Raw genomic sequence first — 21,659 nt, forward strand, 5'->3', positions numbered from 1 at the left:
AGCCCGACTGGCTGTGAGAAGGTAAGAGCCTGCCCACGCTCCTCGCGGGCAGGATCACAACAGAGGTAAAGTTCCTAGATGAAATAAATGACCGCTTCCTGGAGCAGCTGGTATAAGAATCAACAAGAGGGAAACTATTTTAGCGCTAGTCCTTAGTGGAACACAGGATTTCGTGTGAGAGGTGACAGAGTCACTTGGCAATAGTGATCACAACATTATCAAATTTGACTTAACTGGAGGGAGCACAAAAAAGAAATCTACCGCGACAGCATTTAACTTTCAAAAAGGTGATGATGATAAAATGAGGAAAATTGTTAGGAAAAAACTGAAAGGAGCAACTGCAAAGGTTAAGAGTTAAGCTCAGGCATGGATGTTGTTTAAAAATACCATCTTGAAAGTCTAGAACAGATGTATTCCACGCATCAGAAAAGAAGGAATGAAGGCTAAGTGACTATTGGTATGGATAAAATCCTTTTTCCATTTCTTGAACATCATACTTATATAAGTATTGGCAAGGCCGATGCAAAGCATTGATAAGGAAGGCAAAGAGAGAAGCTTACTGTGGAAGCAAAAACTCATAATAAAAATTTTTTCAGGTACATTCAAGGTACAAAGCCTGAGAGGGAGTCAGTTGGACCATTAGATCAAGGGGTAAAAAGGGCACTTAGGGATGACATAGTAGAGAGACTAAATGAAATCTTTGGTTTGGTATTCACTGAAGAAGATGTAAGAGATATACCTATTCTAGAAATAATATTCAAAAGTGATGATTCAGAAGAGCTAAAACAAATTTCAGTGAACCTGTACAATGACCTTGGGAAAACTGACAAACTAAAAAAAGTAGGAAATCACCTGGACCAGATGGTTATATCCCAAGAGCTGAAAGAACTGAGAAATGAAATTGTGCACCTGCTATTGGAAATCTGTAAACTATCAGTAACATCATCTACCTGAAGACTGAAGGGTTGCCAATGTAAAGCCAATTTCTAAAAAGAAATCAAGAGGTAATCCAGGAAACTACAAACCAGTGAGTCTGACATCTGTGCCAAGCAAAATGATAGAGACTATCATCAAGAAAAAAAACTTCTGAACATGTAATAAGCATTCTTTAATGGGACAAACCGAACATGGATTTAGTCAAGGGAAGTCTTGCCTTACAAATTTGCTACATTTTTCTAAGGATATAAACAAACATGTGGATAAAGGTGAGCCAGTTGATATAATGTTTTTGAATTTCTAGAAAGCATTTGACAAATTCTCTCATGAGAGATGTCTTAGGAAATTAAAAGGTTATGGGCTTGGGAGCAATGTACTGCTGTGGATTGTCAACTGGTTAAAGGATAGAAAAAAAGAGAGCAGGGCTAAATGGTAAGTTTTTCCAATGGAAAAAATATGGACAGTGGAGTGTCCCAATGATCGTTCTGGTACCAATGCTTTTCAATATGTTTGTAAATGAACTGGAAATGGAAACAACAAATAAGGTGAGCAAATTTGCTGATGGCCCAAAATTATTCAAAGTTGTTAAATGGCAAGAGGATTGTGAGAAATGGAAGTCTATTACCAGCTCAGCACTTAGATATCTTACCCAGAGACATAAAGTTCATATCTCTGAAACACTTGGCTCGTGGCCAAGACAACAGGGGAATACTAGATTCTATGTTAATCGTTAATCAGAAATGTTGTGTTCCTTCTAAAGGTAAACAATAACTTCTCAGCAATAAGATTAAAGGTCAGGTCAAAATCCTCAGTGCAAATAAAGCTCCCTAATAGAGATGCAGTTATGCAGATACTCAGACATTATAAGGCATTGAATATAAATAACTGATAAAAGGTATACTTAGATGGCTTTGTTTTTAAATTGTCAGACATTATAAGCAATGTTAATTAAATATGTGTAAGATTGTTATATAAGGCATTCTACGTAAACATTATAGTGTTATTACAAAGTGTCTAATGTAAACAAATGAAAGGTATAAAAATGTTGTGACTGCTAATCTCATGGCTGCACATCCAAACTGCATTAGCAAGTTGTAGCCCAAGGCTACAGATTTAACCCATTGGAGAGTGTAATAATCTTCTTTGATCTTTCTGTATCTATCTTTTTAAAGGCTTGATCAACTAACTCGTATATAATAAAAAAGCATACATTTTTACTGATTACTTTGAATTTATTGAGTCACTCTATCCTTTTAAATATTATTGTTCTCACTGACACAGTATCTCTTAAGAGCAATGATGTGTTAAGCTCATATAACAAGGTGTGTTAAGGAGAGAGAGAGTGAACTATAAGGAAACTCCTTATTAAAGATTTTCTCACAGACAGGCCAATACAGTAAAAGTCGTGGGAGAGCGGGTGAGCGCCCGCTCTCCCAGTGTGCGCATAGGTCACTCTCCTGTGCGCGCGATTCAGGGGGGACAAACATGAAGATTAGGGCCCGCGGTAAAAAGAGGTGCTAGGGACACTAGCGCGTCCCTAGCACCTCTTTTTTGATGGAAGCGGCGGCTGTCAGCGAGTTTGACAGCTGACACTCAATTTTGCCGGCATCGGTTCTCAAACCCGCTGACAGCCACGGGTTCAGAAACCGGATGCCGGCAAAATTGAGCGTCCGGTTTTCAACCCGCGAGCCGCGGGCCCATTTTAAATTTTTTTTTTAATTATTTAAAACTTTTAGGACCTCCGACTTAATATCGCCATGATATTAAGTCAGAGGGTGTACAGAAAAGCAGTTCTTACTGCTTTTCTGTGCACTTCCCTGGCGCCGGCAGAAATTAACGCCTACCTTTGGGTAGGCGCTAATTTCTTAAAGTAAAATATGTGGCTTGGCTGAATCGCGGGGGACTAACTAATGGAGCCATCAACATGCATGCTGCGGGCGCTATTAGTTTCGGGGGGGTTGGATACTCGTTTTCGACACTCTATTACCCCTTACTGAATAAGGGGTAGAGCTAGCGGGTCGAAAATGCACGTCCAAATGTGGGGTAACTGTGCTCCACCGGAGCGCACTGTACTGTATCGGCTTGTTAGCGCCTACAGAGCTTTGAACCCAGAACAATTATTTACTATCTAAATTTCCAATTTGTAAATTTTCCAAAATTACCTTTGGTATTTGATGAAAAATGTTAAAGTTCCAGAGCAAATTATTCCTCCAGTCTCAACAACATACTATCTCCCTCCATTTAAGAAAAAGGAGACAGAGATTTCCTTGACCAAATTATCTAGGACTTCTGATGACAGCTTAAAATAAAAAAACTCCATTTGGAAACATCAGATAAGGTTTTAGCTAAATCTTGTACTTTGATTAGGAACTTTGCATTGGATACAGACAATAAATGAACTTTTTTTAGGCATCAGTATGAGCTATTTCTTCACTTAACATTCAGAGTTTTCCCTAACAAGGCTTAAGTTCACTCAGAAAAAGTAGAAGAAGCTATTATGAACGAAATCTAAGGGTCTTCAATGAGGGGCACTGTTTTTCTTAAAACTTCCATGTAAATGTCTTAAGTATAATAATGCTTCACATATTTTGTTTTTTGAACCACATCAACTAACAGTGTAGAGGGTAAAGCTTTTTGGAACCAGACATGTCTCTTGAAGTTAAAATCTTGGAACCATCAGAAAAAGAATCGGCAAAGACCTATGTTTTCAATCACATTACGAGCCAAAAAAATTATATTGCCTGTCACTTTTTATTTACCTTCAAACCCCCCCCCACCCTTCTCCCCCCCCCCCCCCCCCCCCCTTCACTCTATCACTGAAATGACTTTTATGGTTCACTTATAGCAGCCATGCTAATTTATATTTTTGGGCAATCTCATCTTTTGCTCATTTAAATTCTGATCTGAAGAAAAGTTTTAGCTCTCAAAAGCTAGTCAAAACATATCTTGTTAGTCCAATAAAAAGGTATTACCTGATATATAGTTTTTGGTTTCGTCAGCTTTTATTTCTTTGCATTTTAATATAATAATCTAAGTCATAATGAACTCTGCACAAGATGATTATTCTATTTGCATCTAAAACGAGGGAACACAATGTGTGATAGAACTGGTGAGTGGTATATTTATTAATGCAACTTTGTAACCAAGATTAATCTAATAGCAATAAGTCACCTCTAGTACGTGTCAGTTTATAGCACGAAAAATCTGTAAATAAGAATTTTATATTTTGAATGAGATCTAATGAAACACAATAAATCTCAGGCTTTTTGACTGGCTTATTCATGATTCTCTCAAGATTTTCTTAACATAACACTGCAACTCAAGTTTTTTGTTTCGGTATATCCAATAATACACCTCACTCAAAGGCAATCATGACAAATTTTCCTTTATGATTTGCTAAACCTTTTCTTTTTTTGCCCAGTCATGTCTTCCAGCTCTTCTAGGCATCCTGTGCCATCAGAAATTACCTCTAAAGAGAAAGGGAACCATGAGCTTTCATATGCAACTATCTGACCATTTTAACCTGCTTTTCATGTCTATCAAGTCAAGAGGCTGTGGCTCCCTCTACGCTGTCTTCCTAAGCAAAGCTTCTGCTTTTCAGGATTGGCGATATTGTGGTGCCAACACTGAAAGCCTCAAGAAGAAAGGAGTCCCAATTACTGTACAGAGATACAACCTTTTGATCAGATTCCGCATAACCATGTACTGGCCCTCTGGAGGGAATCCTGACCCTTGTCCCATGGCCAAAGGAATGTTATTGAAATAAGAGTATAAGAAAATAATAAGTGCCATAAGACCCAGGTCCATCGAACCCAGCATCCTGAAGAGCAGGCATTTTGTCCAAGACTTAAACCAGAGTCTCAAGCATGCCACAGCTGGGTTCTCAGGCCAGACCCATATATTTTAAAGGAAGCAATTTAAGCAAGTTAAAAAGGAACAGTAATTATATCAACTATTATAGAGTATTATTAATGTCGACAGTAGGAAGCAAAAGTATTCATTGCTAGGTGAACAGAGTGAAAATTGTGAAATTGGAAATTATTTTTAATATAACCGCAGGATTATCAAGCTGTAAACTCTTGTACAAGAGAGGGTAAGGCCAGAGAAGAAGATACTTCTTTAAAGTTGGGAAGTTGCTTGTAATAAAGCCTTGTTCATCTTTGCAGATTTGTGATTAGGAATACCATCTATGAAATGGCAAACCTTGTTATTCAAGGACCTTGGATGACTCTCTCTCTCTCTCTCTCAATTCCACGAATCCCTCCCTCAAGGGAGTCATCAGTAAAAAACTAGCTGTCAGACTATCTTTAGTAGGTATCTACTGCTGCTGTTCATTTATTGATCCATGTATTTATTGCCAAGTAGTATACGGGAGTCAAATTACAGTGGTGGAGGTAACAGTATACAGGACACTGCATCCCACATTATTGGATTAGAACGTTCTGCAACAAACCTCAAGTCATATTATCATCGTCATTATACTGGCAACCAAAGACATGCCGCTCACCTGAAGAAAACACATCAGTAGAACTAAACTAAAGACACTCAGTGTAAGCACTTTAAAACTCCTCTTTAGGAAATGCAGACAGCCCATTTAACCTTTGGTAGTTTGTGATTTTCTTTTCCTGCGAGCACGGGAAATTACAGTATTATGTAGACAAAGCATTTATACCATATTTCTTTCCATTGTCTTCAAGGCATTTGTATGCACAACCAAAATATCCCCAAATCCGTTGCTATTTTGTATCGGTTTATTCTTGTCTCTCAATCACTTCATAAACCTTTCCGTAAGCATTCTGCACTCAGCACCATAATTGCTGGAAAGCCGCTTGTACATTGGCCACCCTTCTCCTTTTGTTTCAATCCTTCATATAAAAAAAAAAATATCCTTTTGTGCCATTGTCAAGCAGCTGTGCTTTGTTCTTTAATGTTCCTAGTTTGGCTCCCCAACAGAGACCACTTTATAACATAAGCTGTAAAGTACCATTTTCACAGCAGGGACAGCCGTGTTCATCTTCAAAAAGAGGCATTAATAAAATGGGACTGTAATGAACATGGTAATTCTGGTCACAAGGTGTTACACAATGATGGAGACACTCTGTTTTGTATTCTCTCTGAAAATTAGAAGTTTCTGCTGGCGTTTCTTGCCCCATTCTCTCTCTCTCCCCCTCCCCTCCCCCCCTTCCACCCCTCTTTGCACACACTGCTGAAAATGGAAGACACGTTGGGATAAACAGTTTTCTGCCAGACAAAAGCGACCACTTTCTCACGTGTGAACTCATTAAAACTTTAGCTTCCATCCACTTTCTATCCAGCTTGCCAATCCGGTTGATGGCTGCCATCCCCCAGAAAGCGATTTTGCATTCTGCAGCTCTGGAAAATTCTTTTCAACAAGGGGCCTCAACTGGTGATGGTGAAACCTATGCCCTGTAGGCGCAGAAGGTGGCATGTGATGGGCGGAGGCAGGTTTGCACAAGTCCCTTTTGTTTCAGGATTGTCTGTTCAGTGCTGCTGCTGTTCCACATGCTTAAGGACTTGCATTTTCATTTTTTAATCTTTTTTTCCCCAGGAATTTATCAGTGTTTATAACAACGATATTTACTGGAGAAAAATGACAAGTCATTTTTTTTCCCACTGATTTCTCCCATTTTTGCTCTTGTTGTAATAAAATATGATAAATTCCTGGGAAAAATAAAATAACAACTGAAAACAAAGGACCCTGCACAAGCTCCGGTTGACGTGTGCAAGTGCAACATAGAAACCGTCTTTTGTACTGCAAGGGAAGGGCTGCGAGAAAGAGAGAGAAGGGATAATGCATGCACAACGGACACGGAGAGAACCACCCTCTAGTGCTGTATCCATGTGCTTTTCTGTTACTCTTGCAGGCCACCATAGCCAAGGCTGGGGAAAAAAAAAAGCAGAACTAGATATGAAGTTAGACCATATTTCTCTTAGCTTCTGAATCAGTATGCCCAATGATTTTGAGTCTTGTACACACTGCCAATGTCCAAATGATGCTTGTCCTTCGGAGCACAGGCCAGAGCTGTTGGCTTACATGGACCCACCCAACCATGACTGCGAGACTAGAGCAAGCACGGATCAGCACATCACTCATGTATTGCAGAAAGGAAGTGAATGCCAGGCCCGTGCTGCTTCAGTGCTAAAGAGGAGAAAAATACATCAGGCTGAGGAGAGAGTTCAGCACAGCTCAGGTTGACTCCTGCGTGTGAGAAGAAGAGCTCCAGCCACACCACAGGGAGAAGAGCATATGCCAGGCCACTCGTGTAGGGGAGGAATCAACATCTAACTGCTGCCCCCATCCTTTTCCCTCCATTTATTCCCCAAACCAAAGCGATTGAGAAGAGTAGCAGATCCAGAGATGAGAGAAGCTAAGTTTCTCCCCTGCTGTTAAACATGAGAGGAGCTACCCACATACATAAGAAGCTACAATTGTGAGGAAAAGGACAAGGCAAGATGCTGAGGGCTTTGGAAAGCAAAAGGAATGAAAGGTTTGTACAGCGAGATCTCCGATTCATGGTCACCTTCATTCACTATCTTATTCACTGTGCCTTTTTGACACATCTCTCTCTCTCTCTCATGGTCTCGCTCACTTACTATCTCTGCCTATTATCTCGCCCATGGTAATAACTGAGTCTGTGATTAGAATGGCTAATGGCCTTCTCTCATTCACAACAGAGATGACTGACTGCCAAAAGGAAACCTGAGAGGGAGAATGTGATTGCCAAGAGGGAGTGTTTGACAATAAAGGGAAATATGACAGCTCAGCGTGACTGTAAAAGCAAAGCAATCTGACTACAGACTGTATTGCCAAACTCATATGGCACCTATCTCAAGGTGGATTTAGCTTTTGCACACACCACTGAAAAGGGTTGCGATCATTGGCAGGCCTGTCACTGGGTTAATCAGGCAAGGGTTGAGGTCTCCCTTCTGTTGACACAACCGCAAGCTAGCAGCTGTGCAAAAGCTTTATATCTTCCATTGGCCACCGCAGCAACATCCTTCATTGGTACCCTGACCCTGCCAAAGCGCAGGTACATTTGTAAAAGGCTATTTCCACAGGTAAAGCACTGATTTTTATTTCAGATATGATGCAATGGGTCCCACGACTGAGATCCAGTCATACTGCATACGCCTCCTTGTTTTATTGTAACTGCAACTATTGTATGTATTATCTCATTCACTGTTCCGGTTATCACCCCACTGTTTATTGTAAACCGGCATGATGTGATATTCTCACGAATGCCGGTATAGAAAAAACTAAAATAAATAAATACTGGGCTAACAGAAAGGATAGGGAAAGCAGAAAAGAGTGATGGGGGGGGGGGAGGGTACTTTATGCAAAACATATTATTAAAACAATTGACAAGCAGGTGTATGGAGAAAGGAGGAGGTGCTATGAGTCTTCTCGGGAAGGGCAGAGAGCATGGCTTTCTATGCCGGATATCCACAGACCGCTGTCACAGGAAGAAGTGCTGCAGAAACTAGTCAACGATATGCAAAAGGTGCCAATGAAATAAGAGGTGGTGTTGGTTGGGAGACTTTAATCTGCCAGATGTGGGAGTGCAGATGCACATTCGTGGAATCCGTCAGAATTGCAGATCCTGGATTCCATTCAAGGGTCTGTCATTAGACCAACGGTAACAGCCCAGAAAGGAGGTGACACAGGGCCTGTTATTTACAAATGGGGAACGTTTTTTCTAATGTTCAAGTAAGGAGTCATAAGATGGCATGGTTTCATATATAAGCAAAGAGAGAGAAAGGGCATTCGAATGTCAGAGTCTTGAACATCAAAAGTACTGATTTTGTTAAAATGAGGAGGCACTGGCAGGGTGGGAAAAGCTTTGTGCAGAAGAGCAGTGGGCTAAATTAAAAGGAGCTATAGTAAGAACAACAAACCTTTAAGTTAGGAAAGCAAATACAAGTAAGAGGAGGTGGCAAAACAAGGAAGGAGGAAAGATTGACTTTCAAAAGGTAAACGGGACTTCATGAGATCTGTTTGCATGCAATGGAAGCAAGTCATGCAAACAGATCTCATGTATATTCAGGAGATCCTGAAAACCTGAATTTGTTACAGCCCTCAAGGATTGAGTTTGGAAACCCCTGTCCTGGAGGATGGAAAAGATACTGGGATATAACAGAAACATTCAAATACATTAAAAGGTATAAGTCAGGGTACTCAACTCTGGTTCTCAAGAGACACAGAGAGATTTTTCAGAACATCTGTAATGAATACACATGGGATAGATTTGCATTTACTGTCTCCATTGTATGCAAATCTATCTCTTGCACATTCAATGTAGATATCCTGAAAACCTGGCCTGTTTGTGGCTGTCGAGGACCTGAGTTGGCCACCCCAGTATAAGTAATGTACAAGAAGAAGAAAACCTTTTTCCAAAGAGATGAACATTTTTGAGCAGGAGGTCACAGTATGAAACTCCAAAGGGACAGATGCAGAAAAAACAGAAAATATTTCTTCACAGAAAAGATGACAGATGCATAGAACAGCCTTCCAATGAATAAGGTAGCAACAAAACAGTAACAGAATTCAATAAAGCAAAGGGCATGGATAGAAGATCTCTAATGTGAAAACGTGAAGAGAAAGCTGAGACCAGATGGGGTCTGTGGTGCCTCACGAGGATGATATTGGACAAAAGGAGGAGCGCTCAAGAGATCAGGTGTGGCCAACTCCAGTCCTTGAGAGCCACAAACAGGTCAGGTTTTCAGGATATCCACAATGAATATGCATGAGACAAATCTGCATGTTAACTTTAACCTATATATATATAACAGAGCCTGCCTCCTGCTGACTATACATAAATACTTCCACAACTAGCCAGCTATATTTTGAATACAGCCTGTTAGGTTTAAAAGTTATTTGGGTACGTTTTTCCAGATAACTTAAATCTTTACTGGCTATATTCAGCATACAGCCAATAAAGTAACAACATTTTTTTTTTAAAAAGGGCAAACATGCAGGGTGATCCCCCAACCCCTACAATAAAAAAAAAAAACAACGTTGAGGCTAGTGCCCAATCCCCATCCACCAATGTCTCAAACTCCCAGATTAATTAAAAACAAGCAGTGAACCACAGTGGCGCAACACCCCTCCCTCCCAAGTTATATCAGTTCAAACCAGAGTTTGGGCACCTTACTCCCTCACCCCACCCTCCTAAAAAAATCTGACAACCCTCTAGGCCAGCCTGAGTGATAGAGTCAAATGCCTCCAACTGCGTCCACCGTTTCAGTCAGTCTTACCTCGCAGCAACACTGGTTGTATATGCTGTCAGAGCAACCATGAAAGCAGCCAGTGTTTTGGTCAGCCCTTGGGGGAGCTTCAGGTCACAATGGCCCATTACGTTTTTCAATTCATCTAGGAGGTTAGAGATTTGGCGCTAGCTCCAACATTGTTTTAGTTATGATAAGGGGGCTGGAGGGTTTGAGGATCGCCCTGCTTGCCTGCCCTATTCTTGTTTCGTTGGTGTTTTTACTTAACTGGCTGTATGCTGAATATAGATGGTTAAGGTTCAAATTATCTTGGCAAACATGCCCAGAGAACTTTAGGTCTGCTCTGAGGCACTCCTAAACTTATCCAGATATTTGAGCCAGATAACGTTGAATACTGGCGTTATCCGGCTAATTTATTCGGTTAAGTTGGGCCCACCATTGAATGTTCCTATGTAATCTGGATAAATTTCACCTGGCTAATCACTGAGCCAGAAAACTTGAGGCGTCCAGAATGGCAGGAGATTAAAAACTCTGGGGGTTTGTGCAGTTAAGTCCCAACTTAATCAGGCAAACCCCTTTACATATGGGCCCCTGAATTTTTTTCGCTATAGCTATTAAACTGTAACTATCTGTATACCTTTGTCGGAAACATTTGTTTACATTCCATTTTAAAGGCTATTTTTCACTTGAACGTTCTGGAAAGCCTCAGAAAAAGACTTAAAAAATGCACAGCAACTTTGAGAAAGAATGACCAAAATAATTCACAATTATCTTTCGTGTGAACACATAAATAGATGGAAAAAAAATCTGGAACTTTCATACTTCCCCACAATTTTGTATCATATTTGAACATGAATAGATTTCTTTAGTTACAATGCCAGGATTATAATTAATTACAATGTGAAGACATACCAGATGTCTACAGCTGCTATTACATTTTCTGAGGGTGAATTAAAAATGCTCAACAACCATTTAGTTTTAAAGAGATACTGGTTGCTTCCTTAAGTAGAGAGAAGAACAACTATTTCCAATCTATTGAGTTTGTCTGCCCCACTTCTTGGGCCTCAATACATACTTCCTTCACAACCTGTCACAACATTACATCACAGAATAATTAAGCCCTCTTCATCTTTATTAATCATAAACTTCTGTATCACAAATAAAGGTGTTTATTTATTTATTTATTTATTTATTGTTTTTGTTATACTGAGTTTCATGATAGGCATCACATCAACCCGGTTTACAAATAACAAGGAGTGTAAAGCATAACGTAATGTAAAAAACAATATTTTCAATAAGAACCTTGAACTTTAAATACAGTGAATCAGAAAAAGGGAGAGGGAAAGTTACAAAAACAAGGAAAATAAACTTGGGATGGAAGGGGAGAAATTGAACAGCACAATATTTACATTTCAGCCTATTGATACATTAGAATAGCAAGTGAAAAAATAAGACTATGAAACGGTACATAGGTAATCAAATGAATAAATATGACTTGATAAATTCAGTTTTTCCATGCTGCTCTTGGAAATTCAGTCAAAATAGATTCTAGTTCTCTCTAGGTCGGAGTCGCAACTGTATATGAGCATGTAAGGTCTTCAAAGCTCTTCTACCTCAACAGATTTTATACGGGTCGTTTAAAAGATATGAAATCTCTAGACTCCAGGACTGAAAAAGAAGCTTTGAACAAGCTTCTTCACTTCTGTGGGCAATAATGATGCAAAAACAAAACTAAACTTCTCATACTTTGATCATGACTGAACATCATTCTCAGAAATCAGAGAAAAAGTCTCAGAGAAGTCGATCCATTCATAGAGTCAAGGTCCATTTGGGTTATCTGATATAAAGCTGTCAGATATGCAAACAAGCTTTTAAGGCTGCATGTCACACCTGGCCTGCCTAAAGAAACCACTCCAACTGCTGATTAACTTATTTTAACCCTTTGAACCCATTGTACCTGAATTCCGGGACGACCTAATATCAATATGAACCGTTATCCTGGTAAACCGGTATAATATATAAAACTGCATGAATAACCAATACTAATATTAAAAATAGCACATTGACAAAAATTACTGGTTTTCCCGAGGAGCTTAGGGTTGATGGGTTTATCATCATAGGAATCTAGAGTTCAAAGTGTTAAAACATTTACACAAAACCAGATGTGTAGGCATGCACACAATAAATACAATTCATGTGAAGAATTCCAAGTTCTGCAGCACGCCTGAGAAAACCCACAAGCTCACTGTCTTGATTCAGCATTCAAGGGTTCAAGACTTGCTTGTAAAATCCAAACAAAACTTGCAATGTTCAACAAACCCACAGCAAACACTTTTCTAAGGCCAGTGTCCACAGAAGTTTGTGACTAACATGTAATGAATCCATTTTCTGTAGCGGTCATGTATAAATAATGCTGTTTCAGAGAAGCAAATCAGAGTTTCCATTGTCGAAGACTAACCCTTCAGATGTTAGCTAAGGCAACAGTGCATGCTCCAAGATATGCAGACGTAGGGCATTCCTATGGATCCTCACCTGTCTCCTTCTTCCCATTCTCAACGTACACATCTTTTCCAAAGGCTGGTGCCATTGCTCAACAAAACAAAATACCGTCAAAGCTGAAAATACTGATTTTGTGAAAAGCCAGAAAGGACCATAATATTCTATCACAATTTTATATTTACCTTACACAAGGAGTAAACCTACTGCAGCTAGAGTTAATGAGGTCCATAATCAGATGCAATTAGCAGGATAACTCAGAAGTTATCTAGCTAAATGACTATTTGGGCATTTATCTGTCTAAAATTTAGCCAGATAACTTAGGGGTGTTCCAGGGATGTTTCGGCAAGGAGTTACATTAGCTGGATAAGTTGCCTGGCCAACTCCAATATCCAGTTAAGACTGGTTGTGCTGTAGAGCTGTCCTAACTTTAGCCTAATAAAATTATCCGGCTAATTTTAAGAGAGTCAGCTATATGCACAATAGTGCAGCAGCCCTATTGAATATACCTCTAAAGTTAACCGGATAAGTTTATTCAGCTAACTTTGCTATTCGGACAGTGACTGAACATGGACTTTGATAAATATAAGGCAACCAGTATCATGGGTTGTCATGCTATAGAACTGTGAGACAACAACAGTTTTGATACCATATAATGTAACCTTTAAAAACGACTTACCACGTAAAACAGTGAGCCTAGTGGACATACTAATTTCTCCGACATTATTCGAGGCAACACATTCATAAATAGCCTCATCTCGGGGTGTGCGTAGGGGCTGTATTCTAAGGACAGACCCAGAGCCATCATCAAACTCTATAACCTGTAGAAAGAAACCATAGCTGTCACAGATGTTGTTACAGTTGCCTATTTCTAAGTCAAGAACAAAACAATAAACATAAACAATATTAGAGGTATTATATTTAAACTTACATCATGCTTTGGCTTTCAGGTATATACATGTACTCAGTTGACAGTTATGCCAAGTGCAGAAAATATTTTGAAAACCTAGGAACCAACCCAAACATTTTTTAGGAGCCAGGGAAAAATGTGTTATCCTGATTTATTATTTTGTTTTTTTTGCTCAGTTTTTTTATGTATTGCACTTTTATGAGACAGATTCTCTTTCTTGTTTCGTCTATAATTTGTATTTATTTTTTTCATTTTTGCTGGGAAAGGATTTCTATTTTTGCTTTCTTGCTTTTTGTTTATCATTTTTTAAATGTTTTTGTTCTATTTTATATATTTGTGTTTTTTTGTTTATCCTTAATTTATTTTTCTCTCCCTCCCACTCAATCTGTACCTTTCCTCCAAACTCTCTTTGGAGTCTCTTCAGACTATATCAATGAAATGCTTACCAAGGCAATAAAGATGGAAAACTCAAGTAAAGGGGAAGGAGAAACTGGACAACAAAATAACAGCTGAAACCAGATTACTACAGCTACTAGACCCTATGCAAAGACTCTGCTTTCCCTCATGCTGATGAACTGGTATGCAGGGCTGAAAGCAAAGGAGGAGAAGAAACCATCCCAAGATGAGGAAGAACCAAAACATGAAAACCCCAAAGCTGCGCACTCAACGACGACTGTACCTAGGAGACGGAGGGTTGAGGAGGTTGGTGACTCACTTCTGAGGGGCACGAGGTATCCATTTTCCGACCATTCATGTTGTCTCAAGAGATGACTGTCTGTTGGGTGCAAAAACTAAGACATTATGGAAAGAGTGCTGAAAATCCTCAAGCCTACTGACTATTATTTGATGCTGCTCTTCCATGTTGGCATGAATGATATTGATAGATATTGCACAGATTGTATCAAATGTGACTTCATGGCTCTGGGAGAAGGGTAAAGCAGATAGGCACACAGGTGGTATTCTCCTGCATCCACCCAGTCAACAATAAAGGCCCAAGCAGAGAAGCTCACATTTTGGAGATGAATGAACGGCTGCATAGATGGTGTCATCAAAAGTATTTTGGCTTTCTAGATAATGCAATGATATTTTTCAAGGACTGCTAAGCAGTAGAGATGTGCATTCGTTTTTGCCGAATTGGAAAATTGCAACAAAATTGTCCAATTCGGCATGTTTCAGGGAGCCCGACAAAATTCAGGATTTTCCTGTTTTTTCGCAAAAATTTGTTTTTCCGATTAGTGCGCACTAACGGGAGTCAGTGCGCGCTAACTCCCCGTTAGTGCACACTAACAAAAAGTAACAAAAAGTAACAAAAAGTAACAAAATATAACGGTTTTTGTTAGTGCGCACTAACAGGAATTAGTGTGCACTAACGGAGAGTTAGCGCGCACTAAACGGGGAGTTAGCGCGCACTAACTAAAAATCGATTTTTCGCGAAAAAAAGACCTGAAACGAAAAAAAATGACATTTTCCATTGCGGCCGAAAAACGAAGAACGACACGAACACAAAAAATGATGCACATCTCTACTAAGCAGAGATAGAGTCCACCTATTAAAGAAGGGATGCAGCATTTTCAAACCTATTGAGAAGGGCTTTAAATTAGGATTGTTGGGATAAATGAAAAAAACTCTAAGGTAAGTAAAATATTAAATATGTGTATAAAAATGGGAAAAAAAAACATGTGGAAAGTTATATACACTAATATTATGGGAAATAAAGTCCTGGATTTAGAGGCAGTCATGGAAGAAGCTGGGAGCACTGAGAGGAGATGATCACCTTGCTGGTAAGTTTTGCTTGGGAAATATTTTTAAAAGTACTGGGGAGAAGTAAACTAATGGGGTATATTATTTAGTGTGTTTTTTGTTTTTATTAGTCAGTAAAGCAGCTAATAAACAGAAGCTAGTGTGTTTATTTTTAATAGCCTATAAGGCAGCTAATAAGCAGAAGTCAGTGTGTTTGTATTTCCCAACCCTCCCATCCACCCCTAGCTCATCCTTTAATTTATAGGCAGGTGCCACTTTCACACTAAAAAAAAAAAAAATTAGCCTTTTAATTTCACTTCACGAATTCCCCACACCTTATTAAGAGTTTGATCATTCCCATGTAGGCCACTACCATACATATAGGGGCAGATTTTAAAAAGTTGCGCGAGCTCGTACTTTTGTTCATGCAGCAGGCGCGAACAAAAGTACGCCTGATTTTATAAGATACGCGCGTATCTTATAAAATCTGGGGTCGGCGCGCGCAAGGCTGCGCAAAATCGGCAGCCTGCGCGCGCCGAGCCGCGCAGCCTGCCTCCGTTCCCTCCAAGGCCGCTCCGATTTCGGAGCGGCCTCGGAGGGAACTTTCCTTCGCCCTCCCCGCACCTTCCCCTCCCTTCCCCTACCTAACCCACCCCCCTGGCCCTATCTAACCCCCCCCCCTTTACCTTTGTCGGCCTGCAGCCCCGCTCCGTCCTCCGGTCCCGGGGGCTGGTCCGGAGGCCTCGACCACGCCCCCGGGCCGGCGCCATGCCCCCAGGCCTGCCCCCAAAACGCCACGGCCCGCCCCCGAAACGCCGTGTCAGTAGGCCCCGCCCCCGACACGCCCCCTTACAAATATCCCGGGACTTACGCGCATCCCGGGGCTTTATGCGCGCCGGTGGCCTATGCAAAATAGGCGCGCCAGCGCGCGAGGGCCCTGCGCGCGTAAATCCAGAAGGATTTACGCACGCGGGCCTTTGAAAATCCGCCCCATAGTGAATACACTAATACATTTAAAGGACGCTAATTAGACACATTCCTACTCCTATAGCAACCTAAACCTTAACTAGGAACTGAACAAATTTGAGATGAAGGCAGCAGTCCAGCAGCAAAAGGGGGGCTTCCTAGTCTTTTGTATCAAGTGTCACATGTATGATTTTTTAACCGCCAGTGAGAAGTTGTACGTGTGCATCCGATGCAAAGAGCTCCTGTCTCTCAGAGAACAAGTCCAATCTCTGGAGGCTAGAGTGGTAGACCTGAAGGAGCTGAGGCAGACAGAGAAGTATATAGATGAGACCTTCAGGATCATAGTAGCCAAGTCCCAACTTCAGCCCTGCAGCCCTGGTGCAGCAGAAAAGGATCCTGTAGCAAGGACCTGCTCTCCAGGTGGTGCATTGTCCTTTCGCACTGAGGATATATCTCCCAGGGCTACTGCCCAGGAGGGAAGGGTTAGGTTGGACATCATAGTTGGTGATTCAATTATTAGGAATGTAGACAGCGGGTGGCTGGTGAGTGTGAGGATCGCCTGGTAACATGTCTACTTGGTGCGAAAGTGGCGGACCTAACGCATCACCTAGATAGAATTTTAGACAGTGCTGGGGAGAAGCCGGCTGTTGTAGTACATGTGGGCACCAACGACATAGGAAAATCTGGGAGGGAGGTTCTGGAAGTCACATTTAGGCTCTTAGGTAGAAAGCTGAAATCCAGAACCTCCAGGACCTGCTCCCTGTTCCACACGCAGATCCCCAGAGGCAGGCAGAGCTCTGGAGTCTCAATATGTGGATGAGATGATGGTGCAAGGAAGAGGGATTCAGTTTCGTAAGGAACTGGGAAACTTTTTGGGGAAGGGGGAGTCTTTTCCGAAGGGATGGGCTCCACTTTAGCCAGGGTGGAACCAGACTGCTGGTGCTTACCTTTAAAAAAGAGATAGAGCAGCTTTTAAACTAGAACAAGGGGGAAAGCCGACAGTTGCTCAGCAGCGCATGGTTCGGAGGGAGGTATCTTTAAAGGATACTAATGATGCATTAGAACTGGGGCATCCCGACAGTGAGGTTCCAATAATAAGAAAAGTAGTCCAAGTGCCTGTAACTAAAAACTCACCTGAGCTAAAAAATTCCAACTTATCCCTATCAATTAAAAAGCAGAATGAAAATACAAACAAAAAATACACTTTGAAATGTTTGTATGCTAATGCCAGAAATCTAAGAAGATGGGAGAATTAGAATGTATAGCAGTGAATGATGACATAGACTTAATTGGTATCTCAGAGACATGGTGGAAAGAAAATGACCAATGGGATAGTGCTATACCAGGGTACAAATTATATTGCAATGACAGAGAGGAGCATCTGGGAGGCGAGGTCGCGCTTTATGTCCGGGATGGCATAGACACCAACAGGATAAAGATCTTGCATGAGACTGAATGCACAATCAAATCTTTATGAGTAGAAATCCCTTGTGTGTAGGGGAAAGAGTATAGTAATATGAGTAAAATACCATCCACCTGGCAAAGATACTGAGACGGACAGTGAAATGCTAAGAGAAATTAGGGAAGCTAACCAAATTATTAGTGAAGTAATAATGGGAGATTTCAATTACCCCAATATTGACTGGGTAAATGTAACATTGGGGCATGCTAGAGAGATAAAGCTCCTGGATGGAATAAATGACATTTTTATGGAGCAATTGGTTCAGGAACCGATGAGAGGGAGCAATTTTAGATCTAATTCTCAGCGGAGCACAGGTTTTGGTGACAGAGGTAATGGTGGTGGACCGCCTGGCAATAATGATCATAATATGATCAAATTGAAATTAATGACTAGAAAGGGGACAGTAAACAAATCTTTGGCTCTAGTGCTAAACTTTCAAAAGGGAAACTTAAACTGAAAAGAGCAGCTACAAAGGTAAAAAGTGTGCAAGAAATGTGGATATTGTTAAAAAACACAATCCTAGAAGCACAGTCCTAGAAACCCTGTCCTACACTGAAGGAGAAAAGTACAGTGAATTGCTGCTGTAGAGGACCCAATCTGGTACAGAAGAGAGAAGAACAGCATGGCCACTAGCAGCTTTAACTAAAGCTGACACACATGAGAGCAACTATTCAGCTGATCTAATCCATTCTGGCAAGTGAGAAAGTGGGTAGTATGGGAATGCAAGAGGGGGAGAGAGATGCCAGCAAGGGAAGAGGACACATGGGATGGAGAGGGTTGTCCAATGAAAATGGGATCAGGAGGAGTGTAGGAGAGAGAGAGGCCAGGGCCAGGGAAGGGGGCAGAGAGCAGGAGGGAAACAGCACTTGGGAAGGAGCGTAGTGGCAGTGCTTGGGAAGAGTCCATGGGTAAGGAGAAAGCAGGGCAGGAGGAATAAGACATGGAAGGAGGACTAAAGCAGACTAAGGGCAAGAGGGAAGGCACTCTGGAAGTGGCCGAGAAGGCAACACTGTGGAAGGGGGCATAGGTGTGTGTGTGGAAGCAGAACAAGAAGTAAGTAACCATGGGGGGGGGGGGGGGGGGGGGGAGGGCAGGAAGAGGAGGATGTGGGCAGAGAAGGGGATACAAGAGCAGAGGTCAGGAGGGAAGCCACTCAGTAAGGGGCCAAGGGGGGGGGGGGGTGCAGGATTTGGAAAGGGGTCATGGATGAGAGAAAGCAGAGCTGGAAAAAGTAACGTGTCAAGGGGTAGAGAATGAGAGATTTACATCAAACATTTCTCCACCTCTCCCTTTTAGTGATGCAGGCCTAGTTCAAACACCTCTCCTTACCCTGTCCCCACCTGTCTCTCTCTCTCTACCCTGCAGTCCATCCCCACCCATCTAACTCTCTTTTTCATGAGTCTCCAGGTTAGAACCACCTGACCACCACTCTGCCAGAGGTAAGAGAGATGAGCCTGGAAGGAAAGCAGGCAGGAGTAGGAACAGCAACCAAATTGGGGAGTAGCGTACTCAAGAGATGGAGGTGGAGGGCAGGAGAGAGTGTCATGGGGGACTTGTGAGGTGGGGTAGGGTGAGAATGTTATGGGGATTGAGGGGATGGGTGGGAAGAGTGCAGTTATGACTTATGAGGTGCGCAGGCGAGAGTGGGGGAACTCACAAGGTAGGAGTGAGTGGAGGCTGGTGTGGTGGGAAAGAGTCTGGTGAGTCAAACTGGGTGAGGAAAGATACACTGGTGGGTCAGACGGGGGAGAGACACACACACACTGGAGGGTATGGCTTGTGGAGGAGGACAGGTTGGGTAAAGAGAGAAACAATGGTTGGGACAAAAATGTAATGGTGGGGACAAGCTAATGGGTGTAGAAAGAGACTGGTGGGTACAGAGCGGAGGAAAGAAACTGGAGAGGTGAACTGAAATGGAGAAAGACTGGTGAAAGAGAAAAACTAGTAGGTCAGACTCAGGAGAAATACTTGTGGGGAAGTTTGAGAGGAGACGCATTGATGCTTCAGGCACAGTGAGAAGACAGAGAGCAGGGGGCAAGGTAATGAAGGAAGAAATGGACTTTGGAGGGCAGACTGGGGAAAGAGAAGAGAGGGAGTGATGCCCATTCAGGAAGAGAGAAAAACATTGGTGGGGAAAGGCTGCGGCAAGAAGAAAGAGAAGGGTAAGGACTGGCTAGAGACTGGGGATGTAGAAGGAGAAAAGTGGGGACAGGCTAGGGGATGTGTGAATGGAGACAGTGCCAGTGATGGACTGGGGTCCCTGAAAAGTTTGGCAGTTGAAAAAGGATCCACATAGCCAAAAAGGTAGAAGAGCACTGGGTACAACTAAAAGGAGATATTATAAGGACAACTACCCTTTTTGTTAGGAAAGTAAATAAAGGAGAGAGGAAAAAGTGGCTACTATGGTTTTCTAAAGAAGTCACTGCCAAGGTAAGGGTAAAAAGATTAGTGCAGAAAGAGAAAGACCTACAATAATATCTGGAAAACCTAAGAGAAGGTGGGAAAGAAGTAAGGAACACAAAAATTCAAATGGAAGAAAAAATAGCAAATATGGTAAAACAGATGGATAGGATTATTTTTTAGATATGCTAGTGGTAGACGGAAGTGCAAAAGTGGCATTATGAGACTCAAGAGTTGAAGGGGAGGAATATGTAGAGGCTGATATGGAAAAAGCAAAATTGCTTAACAAACATTTCTGTTCAGTGTTCACTGTGGAAGGGCCAGAAGCAGGACCACATAAAATAAACACAAATAACATCATAAGGGGAGGTAAACCTCAATTAATTTTCAGAAAAGTGTGTTTGTGAGGAGCTAACTAAAGTAGATGGCAATGGGGCTGCATGGGATACATCAGAGGGTACTTAGGAAACTTAGAGAAGTCCTAGCAGCTCCACTGTCTGATCTTTTCAATGTTATAGTATCAGAAGTATTTCCAGAGGACTGGAGATAGAAACATAGAAATGACGGCAGAAGAAGACCAAACGGCCCATCCAGTCTGCCCAGCAAGCTTCACACATTTTTTTCTCATACTTATCTGTTTCTCTTAGCTCTTTGGTTCTATTTCCCTTCCACCCCCACCATTAATGTAGAGAGCAGTGATGGAGCTGCAACCAAGTGAAATATCAAGCTTGATTAGTTAGGGGTAGTAGGGGAAATAACCACCGCAATAAGCCAGCTACACCCATGCTTATTTGTTTTACCCAGACTGTTATTCAGCCCTTATTGGTTGTTTTCTTCTCCCCTGCCATTGAAGCAGGGGAGAAGATGGGTTGATGTGGTTCCTTTTCATAAAAGTGGAATTAAGCAGGAGGCAGGGAACTATAGACCATTCAGTCTGACCTCTGTAGTGAGCAACTAAATGGAATTGCTGATAAAAGATAATATAGTTCAGTTTCTGGAATCCAGTAGATTCATGACCCAAGGTAGCATGGTTTTATCAAAGGCAAATCTTGATGGATAAATATTTATTTATTTTATTTATCAAGTTTTATATACTGTCATTCGGTTCACCATCACAACGGTTTACAATTTCTTTGAATGGGTGACCAGAGAGTTGGATCAAGGGACACCGCTAGATGAAGTGTACTTGTATTTCAGTAAAGCCCTTGACATGGTTCCACATAGGAGACATAAACAAATTGAGCACCCTTGGAATGGGCCATAGAGTAACTGACTGTGTTAGAAACTGGTTGAGTGGAAGGTGACAAAAGGTAGTATTAAATATAGTTTGGGAAAGGGGGCATTACTAGTGGTGTATCTCTGGGATCGGTCCTTGGAATGGTTCTTTTCAACATTTTTGTCACCAACATCGTGGAAGATTGTTGGGAAAGGTTTGCCCTTTTAACCAATGATACCAAAATCTGCAACAGGGTAGACAGCCAGGAAGATGTATAAAATATGAGG

General features: G+C 41.5%; 1 protein-coding gene across 10 annotated transcripts in view; it reads right to left on the reverse strand.

Moving 5' to 3' along the window:
- Positions 1–21,659, reverse strand: part of PTPRD (protein tyrosine phosphatase receptor type D) — a 1,482,181-nt gene that overhangs the window by 767,029 nt on the left and 693,493 nt on the right. For all 10 annotated transcript variants that reach the window (XM_029605256.1, XM_029605331.1, XM_029605320.1 and 7 more), the window contains exon 4: positions 13,358–13,499. In XM_029605256.1, coding sequence (XP_029461116.1) covers positions 13,358–13,499 — 142 coding nt within the window. The remainder of the gene's footprint in view (positions 1–13,357; positions 13,500–21,659) is intronic.

Source organism: Rhinatrema bivittatum, chromosome 1 (genome assembly GCF_901001135.1).
Source record: "Rhinatrema bivittatum chromosome 1, aRhiBiv1.1, whole genome shotgun sequence".
Taxonomy (NCBI): Eukaryota; Metazoa; Chordata; class Amphibia; order Gymnophiona; family Rhinatrematidae; genus Rhinatrema; species Rhinatrema bivittatum.